Genomic DNA, 19,991 nt, shown 5'->3' with positions numbered 1-19,991 from the left:
AACTGAAAGGAAAAATTCAAAATGAAATTCAAAATATTCAATTGTGCACCAACTATTCAACTATGTGTATCTGCTATTACTGCTTGTTTGCTTACTTACACCAAAATAAAGTTGATGGTCATTATGTACAAAGCCATATGGAGTGACAAGCATGTGAGCAATTAAATACAAATACTTTTATTACATAAAAGAAAAGAAAAATAAATTCTTTGGTTTTCTCAAAAGGTGGGAAATTACCGTTTTAGGAGCCAAAACAAGAAAAACAACTTAGCTTAATAAAATAACATCACAGAATGGAATGACTTTAAAATGAATACTACTAAATGATAGTGATGGCTCGCTTGAAGCTGAAGCTCCGGTGCGTGTGTCAAAAAAAACAATCAACACACCGCTTCAGAAGCACTGTGTCGAAGCTTGATTCGTTTGGCCAGAGTGACGTGATCAGTGACGTCCGAAGCTTCATTTAGAACCTAACTGCTTCGGTATCTGATTCAATGGTTTATAAGGAAGTGAATCATTCGTGGGATTTTGATGGTGACCGGTGATCGGGTGGGTTTTCCAGCTTTGTGTTCTTGTTGTTTGCTTTTGTTTTGTGCGTGTTTATTTAATCTGGAAACAGGAAAAACTTAAAATGTCAAAAATCTGTTTTTCATAATATAAATATCATTAAATATCTTTAGAAAGACTTCCATTTGACTCGTAACATTTAATGTTATAAAAATATATTTTTTATTTTTAAAATTATCTTAAAATGTTAGTCTACAAAATGTGCAACAATTTAATGTATTTATTCTCTTTGGCTGATAGTTTGTGGGGCCCAGGTAGACTGTATAACTGCATCTCTACCAGTTTTTCTGCACTCCAGCCTCTTCTGTGCCATGTGAAGGGATTTTCCTTAAGGCAGGAGAAATGATCTCCACGAAAAGGAACAGGTTCGGCCATCGCACAGTGGAATAAATTCTCTTCTTAAATAAAAATGAAAAAGGGTTACCTTAAATGCATCATGTTTTTAATTAGCAAGTTCATAAACATTTTCCCTTTCCATTTCACAATCAATTCTGCCCCCAGGTCAAAAATATGTGTAGGAAAATTTCCCTAATATAATATTATTTATAAATATACCCGTCTAGCGATTAATTGCATAAGTACACGGAGGCAGGACCTCACAGCAGAAGCATACTCCATAATGTGCATTATTATATGTATGTTATATGTAACGTGGTATTTTTCAATTATTGTATTTACCAACATCAAGAAGTCACAAGCAAAGAAAGACCACACCATGGTGCATGTTTAAACAAGGAGAGTTTACTGGTCAAAATTATTTATTAAACAAATAAACCACATTTTTTTAACACCAAAAATACACGTTCAAAGCAACACAACAGCAGCCCAATATCAGACAGAATTCCACTCTGTAGAGTGGGCAATCATTACGAAGCAGTTGGTTTTATTTTGTGGATTCAAGCTGCTCTTCATATTTTTGGCCACCAGATGTCACCAGAGAGGACTGTGTTGAAAAGCTTAGAGTAATGAACCGTTTTTCAATACAAGCTTCAATGTTTCAGAAAGCTTCATTTGCCATCACTACTAAATGATAATATATAAAAATGAGTATAATGGTGTCACGGGTTGCCGGGGCAAGCCGTGTGTGAATTATTAACGGACCCAAGATGCAGACTGCTTAAGTTGTGAGTGAGCTTCATTAACAAAAAGGTGAAACAAACAGGGACGAGGTGGACGAAAACCAAAACCTAAGAGTAAACTAAACTGGGAAAAGCTAAGCAAAAACAATCCTGAAACCTCGAGACGTGAAACAGAGATGCAGGGAGAACAACGCGGGGAGAATGCACAGGAAAGTAGAGGAGAACAACGCAGACGAACCAGCAACTACTACGACAGAAGACACGACTAAAATACACTCAGAGAAACACAGGGAGATTACACACAGGTGGGAGTGATTAACGTGACGAGACCAGGGAGGCAAACTGAAAACACTCACATAAGACGCAGACCTTCACAATAAAACAGGAAACACATACACGTAATGACACAACACACAAACTTAACACAGACTGGGGGACACAGAACATAGGAACATGAAACGTGAAAAGGGAGAGTACGAGAAACCCAGAATAAACAAAACCACAGAATAATAATAAACTAAAACATAAACACGGAGTCACAGACTCTGGACCATGACAAATGGCTTCTTGGGATTTATAAAAGATAAATCCTGATCATCCTTTTCTTACATTTTCTTACATTTACAACAAAATGTGTTGAAAGATGTATTAGATAATAGTAGACTGTGCACATTTTTTGACAGGTGTGGCAGGCATCAGGTATCTCACTCTCTTCCAGAAGCGAGACTTCCATGCTGCAGCGCCTCCAGAGCCCTCTGGCCACTTCAAAGGGGCACTCTTACGAATCAGGTGCTGCAGGCCCGGGGGGAGGTGTGTGTATTGCTGTGGCCCCGTGTCTCCCAGCTGGATCAAAATCACACTCAGTTCCCTCTGGACCAATGCATGGTGGAGCCCCACCTGGTAAATGATCAACAACACTTTAGTCACCCTTTCACTGTACACTTAGTATTTTTATTTACATAAATGCTATCTAGTAGTGCTGCACATTGAAAAAATAGAATAAACTTAAGTATAAAAATCTGATGCCATGATAAACATATAAGTAGAATCATTTGTTTTCACAACAATCAATCTATTCCTTATTAGCACAGCAACAGATGCCTCAAGGCGCTTTATATTCTAAGGTAAAGATCCTGTGACAATAGAGAGAAAACCACAACAATCAGAAAATTTACTATGAGCAAGGATTTTGTGACAGTGGGAAGGAAAAACTTCTTTTTAGCAGGAAGAAACTGCTCGCAGAACCAGGATTAAGGAAGCGCAGCTATTTGGGGGTTAGGGGAGATAGGAGAAAAAACACGGTGTGACAAGAGCCAGATTAATAAGAACTGATGATTAAATGCAGAGCAGTGTATGAACACACAGAGAGTGAAAAAGGGGTAGTTAGATGGACAAAATTGTTTTTCTTATATTTTTATGGCTCAGTAAAATAATCTCAATTAAACCTGCAGGTTAACTAATTTCTGTATGTGATCGAGCTTCATGGATACATAAAGCTGGGTATCGTCTGCATAATAATGAAAACGTATGCTACGCTTTCTAATAATGCTGCCTAAGGGAAGCATGTATAATGTAAATAGAAATGGTCCTAGTACAGAACCCTGTGTAACTCCATAATTAACCTTAGTGTGTGAAGAAGCCTCCCAATTCGCATGAATAAATTAACATATGATATGTCACTTACCTTTGCTAGTGTCAAGGTAAGTGACGCCTGATAACTGCAATGCCTTTTCTAAACTTCTTAACATGTCACCCACATTATGTTAATAAAAAGGTTCAAACTAACAATTAAATTAGTAAAAACTAACCATAAATTAATGGAACCATCAATGGAACTGAAAGGAAAAATTCAAAATGAAATTCAAAATATTCAATTGTGCGCCAAATATTCAACTATGTGTAACTGCTATTACTGCTTGTTTGCTTACTTACACCAAAATAAAGTTGATGGTCATCGTGTATAAAGCCATATGGAGTGGATGTATTGAACTTGTAGCACATGGCCCTGGTCCCCAAGTGGTACTTATTTAGCTGCATCTCAGTTTCATTTTTCCCCTCTCTCCTCCATCTCTCCTTTTTATCTGATCATTACATTTTTTTCAAATGTCTGTTTCTTCAAATAGTGTCTTTGTGGAGAAATATAGTATAACAGCCACACATTGTCCCGTTTACCATTATGTTTATTCTTTTCCAATATTTCAGTCTGTGTGACATGTCTAATAGCCAGGCATCCTTAATTGGCCGAACCTTACTGAATGCATACATAGATGCAAATGTTTGCACGGACACTTTATCTCTGTATCTGACAAAGTTTGCAAGGACCAAAAAGTTGTAATTGAATAAAAATGTAATGGTAACAGTGTGTGGAGGTTATGCTACATTTCTCCACAAGGATTTTTTTCCCCCATGTGCACTTGTTTCCTTAGATTTGCTGTAAAAATATTGTACTTTTCCCACCGACGGTATTGTACTAGAGTACCAGTATCTTACATCATGCAATACCAATAAATTAGAGTACAGGAATATAACTTATTATATTTACTTGACTACTTTACTTGCACTTTATTTAAGTGCTGCACCATATTCTGCTTCTACTCCACTATATTTTGGATGCAAATATTACAGTTTGGATTCCACTTGTAGGTATTTTTTAAAATGATAAAAGAATCTGAAGTGTAATTCCACACAATAGGTGTATACTATAAGTATTTAAAATATATTGTGCAGTTATATTAATTATACACCCTGTGCACCATTAAGCTAATTAAGTAGAAGTATAACTTTTCAATACTTTTTTCCACACTGCAAAACAGTTATCCAACACAAAATTATACTTGTGCAACACAGCTTTTCATGTAATAAATATGAAATGGGACACAGGGCTGCACAGGATTCTGAAAACTTTTGTCATTAGCCAGCTCAAAATTTCAAACAGACAAATATGAAAGGAACAAAAATGTATGTGATTAAATTAAATTGAAAAGAAGTGTGAAGTGGCTAAATCAGTCGTATTTTAAAGAAAGAGAATTAAGCAAAACAAATTTGCCTACTGTGGAGAAGATAGAGAGGATGTTAGCACCAAGGCTCTTAAACCATTATCCAGTGGCAACAAGTGTACTTCCTCTCAGGACCTGCCTCCTGCCCTGTTCGCCTCCTACAAAGCCAGGAGGAGGAAAGCCAAGCAGTTGGCAAGGTCCTCACTCCATGTCTAATGCTTTCTACAGCAAATTATTCTGCACTGAATTGATCTCTGACTAAATATTCCAGTTTCAGTGAAATTAAATTACATTTTATTTATATAGCGTTAAATCACAACAACAGTTGCCTCAACACACTTTATATTGCAAGGCCCTACAATTTCTTGTGGACCTCCTTGTGTGCCTTGTTCTTGGTTCCACAACTCCCACCCCCATTTAAAAAAGATGCTACAAAGGCCCCTGCTCACGTTGCCTGCAAAGCAGAGAAAGACAGACAGAGAAAGTGGGAAACGCTGGATAAGCGTATTTATGCGAGTCTCTTGGTATGCAAACCTGCCAGGTTTCTGTGAGCCAGAGAATTCTGATGTGTGGATTGTGACAGCATAAAAGATGAACATAGCTACCTTGACCCCACTCACTGGTTTGTGAAGTCCAATTTTAAAGCCTTTGGATGAGCACTTTGGGTGCTTTACAAGTCCTTGAATAATGATTTGTCAATCACAGGTCATTAGGCCAATGAGCATACTCCCAGGCAGTCCCTGTCTCAGTTCTCACCTGCCAATCAAACCCTCCCATCACTGAGGTTTGGGGTGAGGCAGGCCATCGCTCTGTCGTCATGGAGCCTGATCCCAGATCTGGTGTGAGAATGACCATGAGCCTCCTGCTCTGATTCATGCATTTCTCCACCAACTCCAGACGATCTGTTGTGGTACAACAAAAACAAAATAACAACAAAAAAAAAAACAGGTACATGATGGCTCTTTAAATTAGGCAGCACAACACTGGTATCCCTTTAGCACTTAAGCTGGGCTACAAAGAACACTGCAGACAATAAAATACCCGAATCACAAATACAACATATATTGGTTGTTGATGTCCAAAATTACAATTAAAGCACATAAAACACTGACCTTCCCCTGGTATGTCATCCCTCCCGTGGATAAAGAGCCGATATCCGCACTTATCCTCGAGGACAGAGGGCAAAGTCTGCGTGATAAACTGAGAGAGTGTGTCCTCAGTGATCTTGTCCATTGGTGTCTGGTAGACCACATAGGCGTCATATAAACTTGTGTCTGGGAAACAAACAAACAAATCAGTGGAAATTGATGTACTTTCTTTGACAAGGTTTTCTCAGTTTTTTTTTATTAATGTTTCTTCCTTATCGGCTCATTGTGATGTAAAGTGACCCTGTCACCACAATAAGTCATTTGTGTTTGAACAGTTGTGGTCAGACGTTACAAACACTCATCATTGACATGAATGTGTAATTTTTAACTTCTTTGAACCTTTCTTTTTCCAGGGTGGAACAATTGTACAGCATACATCTTTAATGAGTTAAAACATACAAAAAAACCAACAACAATTGGGAGGACAGGTTTTAATTCATCCCACAAATGCAGAGTCAAGATTATGCATACAGGCTCAAATATATGATAATACTACCACTAATATTTGGTAAGATGCCCCTTGACCAGATGCTTTTAGCAGCTGCCCAAAAGTTTCTGACTCAATTCTGGACGGATGTTTGACCACCCTTCTTGGCAGAACTGGTAGGTTTAAATTTGTGATATCATCTCGCTTTTGGGCGTCACTCACAAATTTTCAATATGGTTGAGGTCAGGCTTTGGGAAGGCCAATGTAGAAACTTAATATTCACCTGGTTTAACCTTTCCAAAACCAGTTTGGAGACTGTGGAATATGCACACATGATAAATGGCTGCTAAAAACTGTGCATATATTATCGCTCCAACTATGTGAATTGCCACAGTGTGGGATTAATAGAGTCTATGTCATGCCATCTCTCACCATAGCCAAAGTGAACCAGCATTTTTTATATGTTGTTTGAACCTTCAGAAGGAACCAGAACACTTCAGGTTTATTTATTTGTTATTCAATTTGGTTACTCTTGTATTTTTCTTATATTTCTAATTTGTCATATTGAAAACCACTGGATACCACTATTTTGTAGCAAACAAGCTGATGAATATTTTAGGAAGTAACTTTTGTTTTGACATAATATTTCAGGGTCTATAACCACAACATCTTCCTCTCTTAAGTCTTGGATGTGTGAAACTGGTGCAGTTTTCCTTAAAGTATAGCACTGAAGCCAGGGAGCAGGAGTAGCAGCTAAACTGGCTCGGTCTATCCTCTGAAACTGACTAATTAGCATTGTACTTCATTCCTTTACTGTTGGTACAAAACTAAGATAATAAAGCCCCCAAGAAAAATATTTACTCTCTTACCTTTATTGCTACTGCTTAGTGGGAAGTAGGGTCTGAAGAACAGGGCTAAGTCAATGGCAAAGTATTTGACCAAAACAGCGACAAAAACACCAACGAATAACATGCATACTCCTCCAATGGCAAGTGGAACTATGGATTCTAGGAAACACAAAATTATAGTGTAAAATAACATTTCCATGCTTCGCTAAAAGTCAACAGACATTTTTGTTAGCAAGGCTAAAAAACAATCAATGGTCCTGTGACTGACCTTTCCTCTTAAGAGTTAAAGTGGCATTCTTTGTTCCGTAATAGCTCTCGCCAAAACACTGAAACTTCTGTTGAAAATCCTTAGCAGACACTTTTTTAATGGTGAGGATTGCAGTGGCAATGGTATTCTTTGAAGGTTCCTCAGTTGCTCTAACAAATATGATAAGAGTTTGTTTTGTTAAAGAAGACAAAGGGTCAAAGACAAAGTTCAGCAGAAAGGTTCACTGCAGACAAAGGATAGGAAATACATAACAGTTAATATTTAACATATTTGCAACAGATCTTTGAGGTTCTCTTAAGTGTGACTCTTAAACAATAGCACTTAAAGAGGTCATGTTAACTTATTCTGTAAAATACCTTAGAAGCACCTTAAACTACATGTTGAAATCCACTCAAAGGATCAGCAAAACATTAAGTGTACATTGTGTAAAGTATAAAAGAGGCTTACATTTTGGTAGTTTGACTATAACCATCCCTGTTTTTGAAAGGAATTCCATTGATGTACCAGCTGGCAATACAGTCATGTTTCACATTAGTCCCACACAAAACTGAGCAATTCAGCTTAATCTCAGAGCCTGGAAGGAAAGAAGGAAGGGAAGAAGGAGGGAAAGAAGGAAGGATGAAGAAAGAAAGAGGGCGGGTTAACCCACTGGAATACAGGGTAAGATGCACGACAAAGGCGCACATTCCCCTGAATGCACAGTCAGTAAAACTGGGCCATTATTCTTTCCAGAGTTTTTATATATTCCATGTGACCAGCTATGGAGTAGTAATAGGATGCCTTGAAAATCTTTCCCGATGGCCACTCGTATAACACCTCCACCAGTTTATCAAACCCCAGCCAATCGGTACCAAACATCAGGGGGTGCAACACAGCCTTAATTCTATGTTTATTCCTGTATTTAGTTTCCACTGGCACTATGGGATGCCTGTAAGCCCTGATTGCAGCAACACTCCCTTAAATGGAAGGTGGCAAACCTGCAAGCCTGCACCATTGCCTTAAATGCATCCAGGAAAGTGTACAGGTCATCCACCTCCGTCATTTTAAATAAGACCACCTCAGAGAGTGGAGGTGACAGTGCTGGAGAAACCGCCACTCCTTCCTGGGTCACCAGGTACATTGGGCACCAGTGTGGCAGTTGCTCCTGCCACTGTGAGCTCTCCCCAGGAAGGGCAGAGGGCTGCATTTTACAAACAATTTTATTCACACAAAGCGTTACACACAAACTTTCTCTCTTTCTGTTTTTGGCTTTGTCTTGTTTCTGGCCCCCACACCTACTGCCAGAGGAGAGGTTCATTAGACAGGTGTCTCCTCATCAGGCACTGGTCCCCAAAAACACACTGCTCCACCTCCCCCTTCTTAAGTGATGAGTCAGTCACTCCCTGTATGGATGCAACTTTAGTCCTGCTAAGTGCTAACTGAGTAACTTTCAGAGGATCACTGTTATTAACCAAGTATTTGCAGTGTTATGACAGCAACATGTTGACATGAAGATGAGATTTTATTACCTTCATCAGCAAACTGCTCCTGCGACTCATCAGCTGGGGTCAAAATTTCTACGTAGTGCACAGCTTTTTCTGCAAGCAACCAAAAAGAGTGAGCCATTTTTCATCCTCTAATAGGACATTTGGTATGCTATAATATGGGTATTGTTTTGAAAAATCAGGAAAACCCGTGACATACATACAAATCTTTAGCTCTGGCTCATTACTAAACATGTTAAATGTACAGGCCATTACAATTTCACTTATATAGTCAAGTTTATGTTGGTGTTGCAATGTGCTGTGTTGGTATCCAGAACTAAACACCAAAGAATGCAGTTTCACCTAGAAGTATAAGTTCCCTGGAACCTGACGTAGTGTACACCTTATTATTGTATGCCCAGGTACAAATACAGGTGTAGAGGCCCTCGTGGTCTTTGGCAGCATTATGCACTCTCAATTCGACTTCATGCTGATCTTCAATAAGAGTATAATCCTGCACCGAGAAGGGCACAAATAGGGAAAGCAACACATTTTACTTCAATGAACGTGGTCTGTTTTGTAAATCATCACAATGGCCCTGTCAATTACATCATTGTGTCTTAGTTTGTAATTGTTGTATTGTAAAAGTTTAGAGGTTATTAAAGAAGCTCCCTTTTTATTAACTTGTAATCAGGTTCTTGCTATAGCAATGAACCCAACACTTTTATCTTACATAAAAATGTACACTGGTATTAACATGGACAATGTTTAAAAAGTTAAATAAAATTCCTTTGTTCAGAAGTCAAGCAACATTTTAATGTCATCAACTTCCAGGGCCAGTGGAATCATCTTTTGCCCCAATGGTTTCACTGGTTAGTACTGGTACTTATTACCATCAGCAGTCAGTTCTGGCACCTCTTAGCTTTGCAGCTTGATGCTGGTTGGCAACTAGCTCTTGCACCATTTTAGCAAAGTATCCAGAGTCATAAACCAGGCAGGGTCATACCATCAATTAATCCAATGGCCTTGATCGCCAAAAACGATTACTGAAAAGTCATAAAAATCCCCCCAAAAAAACGTGTATTCAAAATGGCCAAGCACCAAATCATTCAGCGTAACAAACAACTGGCAAACACACACCTTTATAGGGGACATGAAATGCTACACAAATGGTAAATGGACTGATTCTTATATAGCGCTTTTCTACTCTCCCGGAGTACTCAAAGCGCTCTATACAACATGCCACATTCACCCAGTCACACCCATTCTCACAAGCCCTTTATCTATACTTAGTGCTTTTTCTAACGACATTCACACACATTCATACTCCGATGGACGCATCGGAGAGCAACTTGGGGTTAGTATCTTGCCCAAGGATACTTGGCATGCAGACTGGAGGAGCCTGGGATCGAACCACCAACCTTCCGATCAGTAGGTGACCTGCTCTACCTCCTGAGCTACAGCCACCCCGACTAATTTACACCACTGAGCCGACATAGATGTAACACTATCTATAAATCTGGATTTAAGTTTTAAAAACATGTTTAGTTTAGTCCCATCTTCTGCCAGTATGCTTTGTGGTTGTTTGTTTGTGGCTAATAGACATTAGCTTATGTTAGCTAACTAGTGACAGAATCGTTAACTCCGGGAAAAATAATAACATTACAAATTTAAAATGACAAAAATAAGTTTAAGGAGATCACATTTGGGCTGCAACATTGAGTTTGTTGTTAAGAAACTGTGTATATACTGTCCACTTTTACTGTCTGTGTCTTTAGTAGTAAGTCGCTATTCGCTGTTTGGCTAGTAGCCAGCTGTTAGCCATAATGTTCTGGTTTATAAAGCACTTTAATAAATGAGGACAGTGTGGAGGAGAGCCTGTTTGAGTCCCCAGACTCACAAGCTGAAGTTCACACTAAAGCCTTCACTTTTCCTCACTTTTAATATGAAGTAATCCAGTCAGTGAGATGATGTGAGGAAAACACAAAAGGTTTCAAAAAGCGTGGCATCTCTTCTTCTGAGTCCTGCTTTAAAAAGTGCTTTATAAACCCGAACATTGCGGCTAACAGCTAGATTTTTCCGTTTGAGTGCAGCTAGCCAATCAATGAAAGCCAGTTACTGCTAAAGAGACAGGATGAAAGTGGACAGTATATCCTCGGTTTTTAAACATAAAACTCATTGTTGCAGCCAGGGACAGCACAAATGTAATTCCCTGAAACTGCTTTTTTTTTTTAGTTCTAGTGCAGTTATTTTCCTCTGAGTTTTGATTCTGTCCCTAGTTAGCTAACGTAAACTAAAGTATCAATTTCTATACTGACATAAGATGACGCTGAACATGATTTTTAAAACTTTATTTCTTAAATCCAGCTTCACAGCCACACATCTTTGAAAGCAGTTTTTGAAAGCAGGGCTCCATGATGTCACGTAGCCTTTATATGTGTAGTGTTTCCTTATTTAAAATGGCAGAGGTGGATGACCCGTAGACTTTCCTGGATGCATTTAAGGCAATGGTGCAGGTTTGCAAGTTTGCCAAACAAACAGGAAGCTGACCTGGGCTTTTTGTCCTACCTTGTACCAGGTGATGTTTCCTTCGAATGCACTACATGTGCTTTGGACTCGTTCAGGACATGGGACCTTTTTGCTCTGGTCAGAGTTTTTGATTTCTACGTAGTTTAACATCTTGCTTCCTCTGTAACTTGCATTGAACACTTCAATTTTCACATGGTGTTTAAAACATTGTCCTGAAGACTTGATTTCCCTAAAAGTGAATCAATGAGTGGGAAGCACATTAACAAAAAAAGAGACAACAAAAGAAGAAAATTGTTTTAGAGTTCAAGAAAACCCAGACCATCACTAATGTTAGATACTAGATAGAAATTTTGTAACATATTTCCTAGAGATGATTCTTACCAAGCAGTGTAATCTCCAGAATCAGAAATGTTGAGGTTTAAGAGAAACAGTGCTTCGCCTTGGTAATGCACCCTGGCTTTCTTATCAGAGGAAATATTCTGAATTTGGGTGCTATATTTGGACCATGTAAAATTTTTATTGTTGAAGTTTGCTTCTAAAATAAAAGGTACATAAAAAAGAGACTCCCCTTCAAGAACTGTAATGGTCTCCTCATTCATGGTCTCACATTGTGATTTGCCAGAATCTGAAACTGAGGGAGAAGCAGATAGAAATGATGATAAGTGCAAATGCAAATGTGAAAGGTGTGTTGCAGATGCTACAATGCTGTACGATGAAATTAAAAAGTTTATGAAATGTTCCTTTTCTTTTTTGCCTTAATGTTTTTCAACGATTTTTATGGCCTTTCTGTCTTGCCATACATTTATACCTTCTATATTTTGGCTTTGATGTTTTGCTGACCCATCAATGATAACTTTTGATATAACTTTTTCTACAACTTGCTCAAAATTGTCATGATATGTATTTCACATCAGCGGCCTTTTGAGCCTGATTAATACTGGGTGTGCAGCTTCACCATGGTTTCATTGCAAGGTTAAACCGCACATGCAGATGAATCATGTACTGTATACACCACCTGATTTCCATTCTGATACGGATGTCACCACTGCAACAAGAAAGAGAAGCTGGAAAGCATCCATTAGCTGAGAGAGAGAGAGAGAGAGAGAGAAAGGACATTCAAAGCCAAACCACACTGTTCTGAATCATGTGATATATTTCATATATAATTACACTAACTTATTAACTTGCTTTACTCATACACTGTCAGCCCTGCACATAGGTTTTTACCATGGCCTCAATAGCTTAAAGTGCTTTTCCCTGTCTGTTCCACAGATAATGTGACAGTTCAGTGATTCTTGAGATAAGGGACAAAACATGTCCGGCAGATAAAACCCAATTTTGTGGTTAAAAATATGCATACAAGTGTTAACCCAACTGCCTAAAAGACAAACTAAGGCAATTTTTTATACAACAAAAGTATAATTTTGCATTTTTTTATACATATAGGGGCGATTATGGCTCAAGAGTTGGGAGTTCGCCTTGTAATCGGAAGGCTGCCGGTTCGAGCCCCGGCTCGGACAGTCTCGGTCGTTGTGTCCTTGGCCAAGACACTTCACCCATTGCCTACTGGTGGTGGTCAGAAGGGCCGATGGCGCAATATGGCAGCCTCACTTCTGTCAGTCTGCCCCAGGGCAGCTGTGGCTACAACTGTAGCTGCCTCCACCAGTGTGTGAATGGGTGGATGACTGGGTGTGTAAAGCGCTTTGGGGTCCCTAGGGGGGACTAGTAAAAGCGCTATACAAATACAGACCATTTACCATATTTATTTATTTTAAATGGTACAATACATTACCAGTACCTTAAAAATCCATTGTCCAGAAGCAGGTGTGATAATATTAAAATACAGAAAAAAAAATTAAAAGTAATGTAAAATTAAACATCATGGCTCTCGTCACTAAGTATTTAATCAATACCTTATATAATATCAAAATATGCAATTGAAAATTTATTTTTACATATTTTTTAAGTGATTAAAATTGTGTCCAAAGTTTTTGTCAACACCATCAGATTTTTTTAAAAGTACAAAAAAAATCAGGAATTATTGTGGGTAGCTTACACTCTGAGGACCCCTTTACCACTTCGTGTTTGATACACATGCCATGAGGTCACTGCTGTGATAATTTTTGTTTTTTTTAATGTCATTTATTGCATACCTTTCTGATAAAACTCTTTGTCACAACCATAGTGTGTCACCACCAAAGTCGATGTAATGCAAGATTTAATTATTTTTTTTGTAAAAAGAGCTTAATTTAGGTAGATTGTAGAAGCCATAAGCAACTGATGAAAAACAAGATGGCTTCTGTCAGATAAACATGTGTTATGAGAGAAAGTCGGGTATTTTGTCAACACCATCAGGATTTTTGTCTGACGGTGTTGAACCTTTTCCTAATGGTGTTGACAAATGCCACAAAAGTGTACTATTCACCATTTATATTAAGTTATTTTTTTTACTAATATTTCAGATATATTACCTCCTGTGTATTTTACTGATATTTCTGCTTCACAGATGTGTCAAATATTATCAAATTTGTCTTATCTTGAATCTCATTGCTTATGAATACATTATTAATCCTGTCGGAAAATGCTTAGTCCTCTGCATTTAACCCAGTGATGCAGTGGGCAGCTACAAATCCAGGATAGCCGCTGTTCGTTTGATTTGAACGCCCAACCAGTGTTGCCAACTTAGCAACTTTGTCGCTATATTTAGCGAGTTTTCAGACCCCCTTAGCGACTTTTTTTTTCTAAAAAGCGACTAGCGACAAATCTGGCGACTTTTTCTGGTGTTATTGGAGACTTATTTATGACGACTTTTTGACGTGAAAGTGGGTATCGCTTTTAATCTCAACAAGCAGCGGGTGCTGCCGTGGGCACCTCGCCCGTTCGAAAGCGCTCACGGGTGGAGGATAGTCCTCCCCCAGCTGCTATCAGGGAAGAAGATGCTCACACCTATGCGTCCGAACTGCAAATGAATCGCGCATGAGCGAAGCCGCTGCTCCCGCACTGACTGTAACGCAGTCAGTTCTTTTACCGTTATGCTGTTTTGTAGATCACGAGGTTTAAAACTACTTATAAACACACACACACACAAAGTAACTCCACCAGAGTGCCGGTCCAAGCCCGGATAAAGGAGTAGGGTTGGAAGTGTGACATTAAAAAACCCAATAATTGCTAAAATAAATGTAATTTGTAGTTCTAAATAAATTCTAAATGCATTTAGGACGTTTCTCTCTCCAACAATGTAAGTTACAATTATATTAGCATGACCAATTATGCAAATTAGGCGATGACATCATTTAGCGACTTTTAGGACAGCCAATAGCGATTTTCCTTACTGAGGAGTTGGCAACACTGCGCCCAACCTTCCGATCATGTGGCATCTACTGAGCTAGCTGTGCCTGAGAGTTGGTCTTTAAGTGATGATGTATGAATCCTGCTTCCGGGCCCAAACTACTCTGTGTTCATTAAGCCTGTTGTGCTGTTAAAATGTTTTAATGCTTTTTATCTTGTTCTATTACATCTGAACAAGCCCCTAAAAGAGCCCGTTCTCACTCCTGAGGCGTAACATGCTGACGATTTGTCACCTAGCGTAAAATGTTACGCTTTGGGAGTGAGAACGTGTTGCCTAAAAACAGCCAATGATCACTGTCAGCCTAACCATTGGGAACCCTCACGTTAACCTTTATCAAGTCGTAAAAAGTTAGCATTCATCCTCCAGCTTCACTGTGTTTATATTATGCTAACATAGCTGTGTCGCTAGCGATCATGTAGCACATCACTATATACCAGCTAGCCCAACTTCAGTAACCTGACAATAGTCACTGTTGTTTAGTTTTCTGTCTCTATTTATGTTGGAAGTGGTAGCAGAGCTGGTTTATCATGTTCAGGTGGAAACAAGCAAACTTCTAACTCTGTTAAATTTCATATATTCTGTTTTCATGGATGCCTGGATGTTACACCTGGTAGAGCAGCCACACTGATCATTTTATTAAAGATGAAAGAATTTAGACAGATTGTAACTCTCAGTGATGCCGCAGAGTTCCTTTGACTTTGGGATCTGCAGCGGAGTTTGGACCTGGAAACGGCTAATAACATCAGACTTAAAGACCGGATAGCATTTCTATTGCTTAATGCATAATTGTGTTGTGAATATTCATCATTAATCTGTGAAAAAGCATAAGGTTCAGAAAAGTTATAGTAATTACAAAATGGTACATTTCAGACTAGGATAGCAAAGGGGAAGCTGTCAGTAGAGGAATGAAAGAGAAGGAACAAGGATGATCAAAAAAGAAGGAGAGAAAAAATTAACAGCCAGCCTGAGTTGAATAAAGAGTTTCTCATAAAGGAAAGGGAAAGATGGAGAAATAGAGTGAAAAAGAGAAAAATAAAGAACATCAGTGATCTGAAAGAAAGAGAAAAAAGTCAGAAGAGAAGGTTTTGGAAACAAGCACAGAGAGTCAAAAGGAGAGATAGTCCAGCAGGATCTAAACACACAACCACAGAGAACTTTAGGAATCAAGGAGTAGTAGGTAGCTGCTTGCTGGTGAACTATTAAGATGTAGAACTTGACATGTGCAAAAACAGAATTGTTACGATGTGTCTTGTGATATTACAAAGGTTGCTATGGTTTAATGGTCATTTTGAAAGAAATAACCATCTACTAGTGTGTCACCACCGTCAGATTTGTGTCACCACCGTCAGATTTGTGTCACCACCGTCAGCACCTTGTCAACTCCATAATATGGAGTATTTGTTTATTTTTCTCTTTTGGAGAACCATATATAAGAAAATACATAGTTTTCTTAATAAATGTGTAATTTGCATTCTGCTTAATATGATTGTTTCTTATAGAGATTAAATACAAGCTTCTGAAAATATGTATGACTGTAACTCTAATAATAAAAAGCCAAAGAATCTTACTTTTAAACGTAGCATAATTACTTTGAAAACATATGTGCATAAACAATAGAATAGAGAAGCTGCTAATAGTCAAAATAGCTGAAACAATTTAAAATATATATTTTTGCATTTCCTTGTGTCTGACGGTGTTGACAAAAACCTTGCACTTCTCCAGCAAAAACATAAATTATTAAAAAATGTTACACCTGGGAAATTGTACCAAAACATGGTGAGACAGCCAAAACTTTGTGTAAACAATTATATGTAAACATGTTTTTGAAAAATCAAAAATTATATTTTAGAAAATTAAAACCTGTTTTGTCCCTAATCTCAGGAATCACTGAGTTATGAAATCAGTTAAAATGCTGCTCTCTCATCGCTGGTTGTTCAAAAGAACAGAATGCTGTGTGTTTTGTTTTTCTCAGGCTTGCATGTTTCCTTTGGTTTTGAGCCAGCTGGTTGCTGGTTGCTTAGAAGCCTTTCAGTGGACCGATAACACAGGAACTTGTCAGAAGAAGTTGCAGGTGAAATTGATGACTGATTGCAGAATATGACACTGATTATCTGTGAAGATTGTTATCAAGTAATTCCTGGTTATCGAACTTAATTATCTTGTCATTTAAGGACTTTTTGCACGGTGCAACACTTCTCACAATGTCCTTGACAGACTCAGTGGCTGAATAAGAAATAATAGCTAAAAAAACAGCAAAAGGACAAAGTGAACACAAGTCACATGGTGTTACAGTGCCAACAGTATAACAATCTGTCTGTCAAGAGTTTCTAGTTGTAGCATGTTTTGTTTCTAGTTGTAACATGTCTCTGACATGTTTTAAAAACATGTCAGAGAGCAACAGAGACACCACTTTCATCTTCAGTAGAGCGCCTGTTCACATAGAATTGCTACAAATGTTCACCAAGATTTGTAACTGCTCAGTCGAGTTGCACTTTGAATCATATCATATCATATCCTGTCTTCCTTCTCTCACCCCAACCGGTCGCAGCAGATGGCCGCCCCTCCCTGAGCCTGGTTCTGCCGGAGGTTTCTTCCTGTTAAAAGGGAGTTTTTCCTTCCCACTGTCGCCAAAGTGCTTGCTCATAGGGGGTCATATGATTGTTGGGCTTTTCTCTGTATCTATGAAGCGCCTTGAGGCGACATTTGTTGTGATTTGGCGCTATATAAATAAAATTGAATTGAATTGAATTGAATTGAATATCTTCTATACAGGAAGTTTCTAATTTTGCAGCTTGAGCTCATATCAAATCAAAGTGTTAAAATCCTGAATAAGTCTTATAATAATTCTTGAATAATTCAAATTGAATACTGATTCGATCCACTATGAGTTTAAAGTATTGCTAGCTTTAACAGTTCTGTTTTCCAGATGCTGTGGAAATAACTATGGAAGAGATCTGAGAAGATCCGTAAACAGATCTGCAAAGCCTTTATAAAGTTTATAAGTTATCTTCTCACCCTAGTTCTTTTTTCTGTCACTTAACTTGGAGTATACCTATTTAGAACCTTAGCATATCCTAAAGCAAGGAAGTTAAAATTGTTAGTAGTAATGAAAGTGTTTGCTTACCTCACAAAAGTGTGTGTGCTGGCCGCTGGAGTGTAATCAGCTCGATGCTGCTGGTATGGTTGTTTCTCTCTCTCTCACTCTCTCTCTCTCTCTCTCTCATGCACACATGCTTCGTCACCAGCCTGTTTCCCGTCTCTCATGTTGGCCCCACCCCGGGTCCATGCTTACATAACAGTCACAACAACAGCAGCGCGACTGTTACTTCAACAGGCAGACTTGAAAAACTACACATTCACCTGAACAAAACAACAGGGTGTAGATGTAACATAGAAATCTATATCACTAAAAGCCACTCGGTAGATCAAAATTAGAAATGAACACCCATGTTTAGGCACGTTTTCTTGTTTGTGTTATTTAAATGTGTTTCAGCCATAAGAGAATTTGCTGCAAATCTTTAAGATAAAGATAAGCAGAATAGAATGGATGGATAATAATAATAATAATAATGGATTGCATTTATATAGCGCATTTCGGGACCCCTCAAAGCACTTTACAATACCACTATTCATTCACTCTCACATTCATACACTGGTGAAGGCAAGCTACAAGAAGGCAAGAAGGCTAGCATCTGGATGACAGATGTTCATATCATTTATGTACATTTTCAGCAGTGTACTTGTGTAATATATCTGTATTGTGCTGCACAGAGAGCTTGTTTATACAGATCTGAACAGACGTGCCTGGTGATCCTCCTTATGACTTTATAATTAAGGTAATCTGAGCCTGTGACATTTCATATTAAAACTGGCAAGATCAGTAAGTTAGATTCTGACTTAGTAATGTTAGGGTCACATGCTTGAGCCCCCATTTGGTGGATTGTCTTGTAATGCCTGCTTGCAATAGTTTTATTATTAGTTCAGGTATAGCAGATAAAGTGGCACTGAAATGTGAGCTTGGTGTTCTCTAATATACAGTTTCTACTATTTCTTGTAGGTGAAAAATGACATGTGAAGTTCATTATCACATCAGAGACACTGTTCACACTGTGATCCAGCATGACAGAATTCATTTTACAACAGGATCAAAAGCCCATACACGCACCTTAAAGTGAGACCTGCTCAAACACCAAGGAATGCTCGGCTTATCCCATTCTGGGAATTCCATGACTGGAAACTACACGCAATGGGCAAATATGACCTTTCAAGTAAGCACTGCATGTGGGTGTTTCCAGTTAAGGGATTCCCTGAACAGATGTGACGTTCACCACTTCCAGTCAATAAACCCTCCCCACTGATCAAAGTTCGGGCCTGGGGACTGGAGAAAAAAAGGGACTGGCCAATGTCTTGGATTTATGTAAGCATCTTGCATGTATTTAACACAATTGCCTCATGTTTTAAAGTTAAATGTAACTATATAGTGTAAAAACTACATGATATGCAGAAAGGGTGTATTAAATTGTTCATATCATGTTCAGGTGAAGTAAGTCAATAAGATAGCAACGTTAAATCTTGTGAAACCACGCGTGATTTCATCTCGCGGGCTTTGGATCGTGGTTTAAAAAAGGCATCCATCTCAGTCAAGTCGAGCAGCCAACTCTACGTTTTTTGGTATGTCTTGATTTTTTGAATTAATATTTATTTAAATGTAGTTAAACGTCTAGAGTGTCGCCATGTAACATGCTAAAAAAAGAGCGTGTATACACTGGCTTGGTTGTTATCAGGAAAATGATATTTGTGGATTAATTTACAGTGAATTAAAAATGAATTGTTGGTCAGAAAAATCTGAAAATAATAACATTTGCAGCCTCAAAAGCACAGAAATCATGAAAAACTTTTTTTGATTTTAATTCTTACATAGCATTATTTATCAAGAACAGCTACAGATAGAACATTACTCCAGATGTTCTATCAGCTCCAGATATTCTATCAGTCAGCCAGTAGCTGACATCATATATTTTAATTCTCATATAATATTGCAGATGAGCTATATCAGACAGGAATTTCCCCTTGGGATCAATAAAGTCATTCTTCTTATAGCACAACTTAGTATGAATTAGTGGCAACCCATATATCTGTGACCTGCATTCTGCCATATTCAGTGTTGGGGAGTAATGGAATACATGTACCGCCGTTACGTATTTAAAATACAAAATATGAGTAACTGTATTCCGTTACAGTTACCGTTTAAAAAGGTGGTATTTAGAATACAGTTACTTTGTTGAAATAAATGGATTACACGGCGGTACTTCCGTTT

At 38.3% G+C, this 19,991-nt stretch overlaps 1 protein-coding gene across 1 annotated transcript; it reads right to left on the bottom strand.

Moving 5' to 3' along the window:
* Positions 1 to 1,288: 1,288 nt before the first annotated feature.
* Positions 1,289 to 18,047, bottom strand: LOC146500087 (interleukin-1 receptor type 1-like). The gene is made up of 12 exons (XM_085135411.1): positions 17,799 to 18,047; positions 12,341 to 12,407; positions 11,707 to 11,956; positions 11,365 to 11,554; positions 9,160 to 9,310; positions 8,842 to 8,910; positions 7,781 to 7,907; positions 7,334 to 7,482; positions 7,087 to 7,224; positions 5,755 to 5,916; positions 5,399 to 5,544; positions 1,289 to 2,543 (listed from the first exon to the last, which is right to left on the bottom strand). Exons 2-12 carry the CDS (start codon positions 12,402 to 12,404, stop codon positions 2,295 to 2,297), a joined length of 1,695 nt encoding a protein of 564 aa, XP_084991537.1. The 5' UTR covers positions 12,405 to 12,407; positions 17,799 to 18,047; the 3' UTR covers positions 1,289 to 2,294.
* Between the last annotated feature and the right edge of the window lie 1,944 nt (positions 18,048 to 19,991).

The sequence above is a fragment of the Neolamprologus multifasciatus genome, chromosome 16 (genome assembly GCF_963576455.1).
Source record: "Neolamprologus multifasciatus chromosome 16, fNeoMul1.2, whole genome shotgun sequence".
In the NCBI taxonomy this organism is placed as follows: Eukaryota; Metazoa; Chordata; class Actinopteri; order Cichliformes; family Cichlidae; genus Neolamprologus; species Neolamprologus multifasciatus.
Note: the sequence above shows the minus strand (reverse complement) of the source record. Positions and strands in the feature narration are given on the sequence as shown.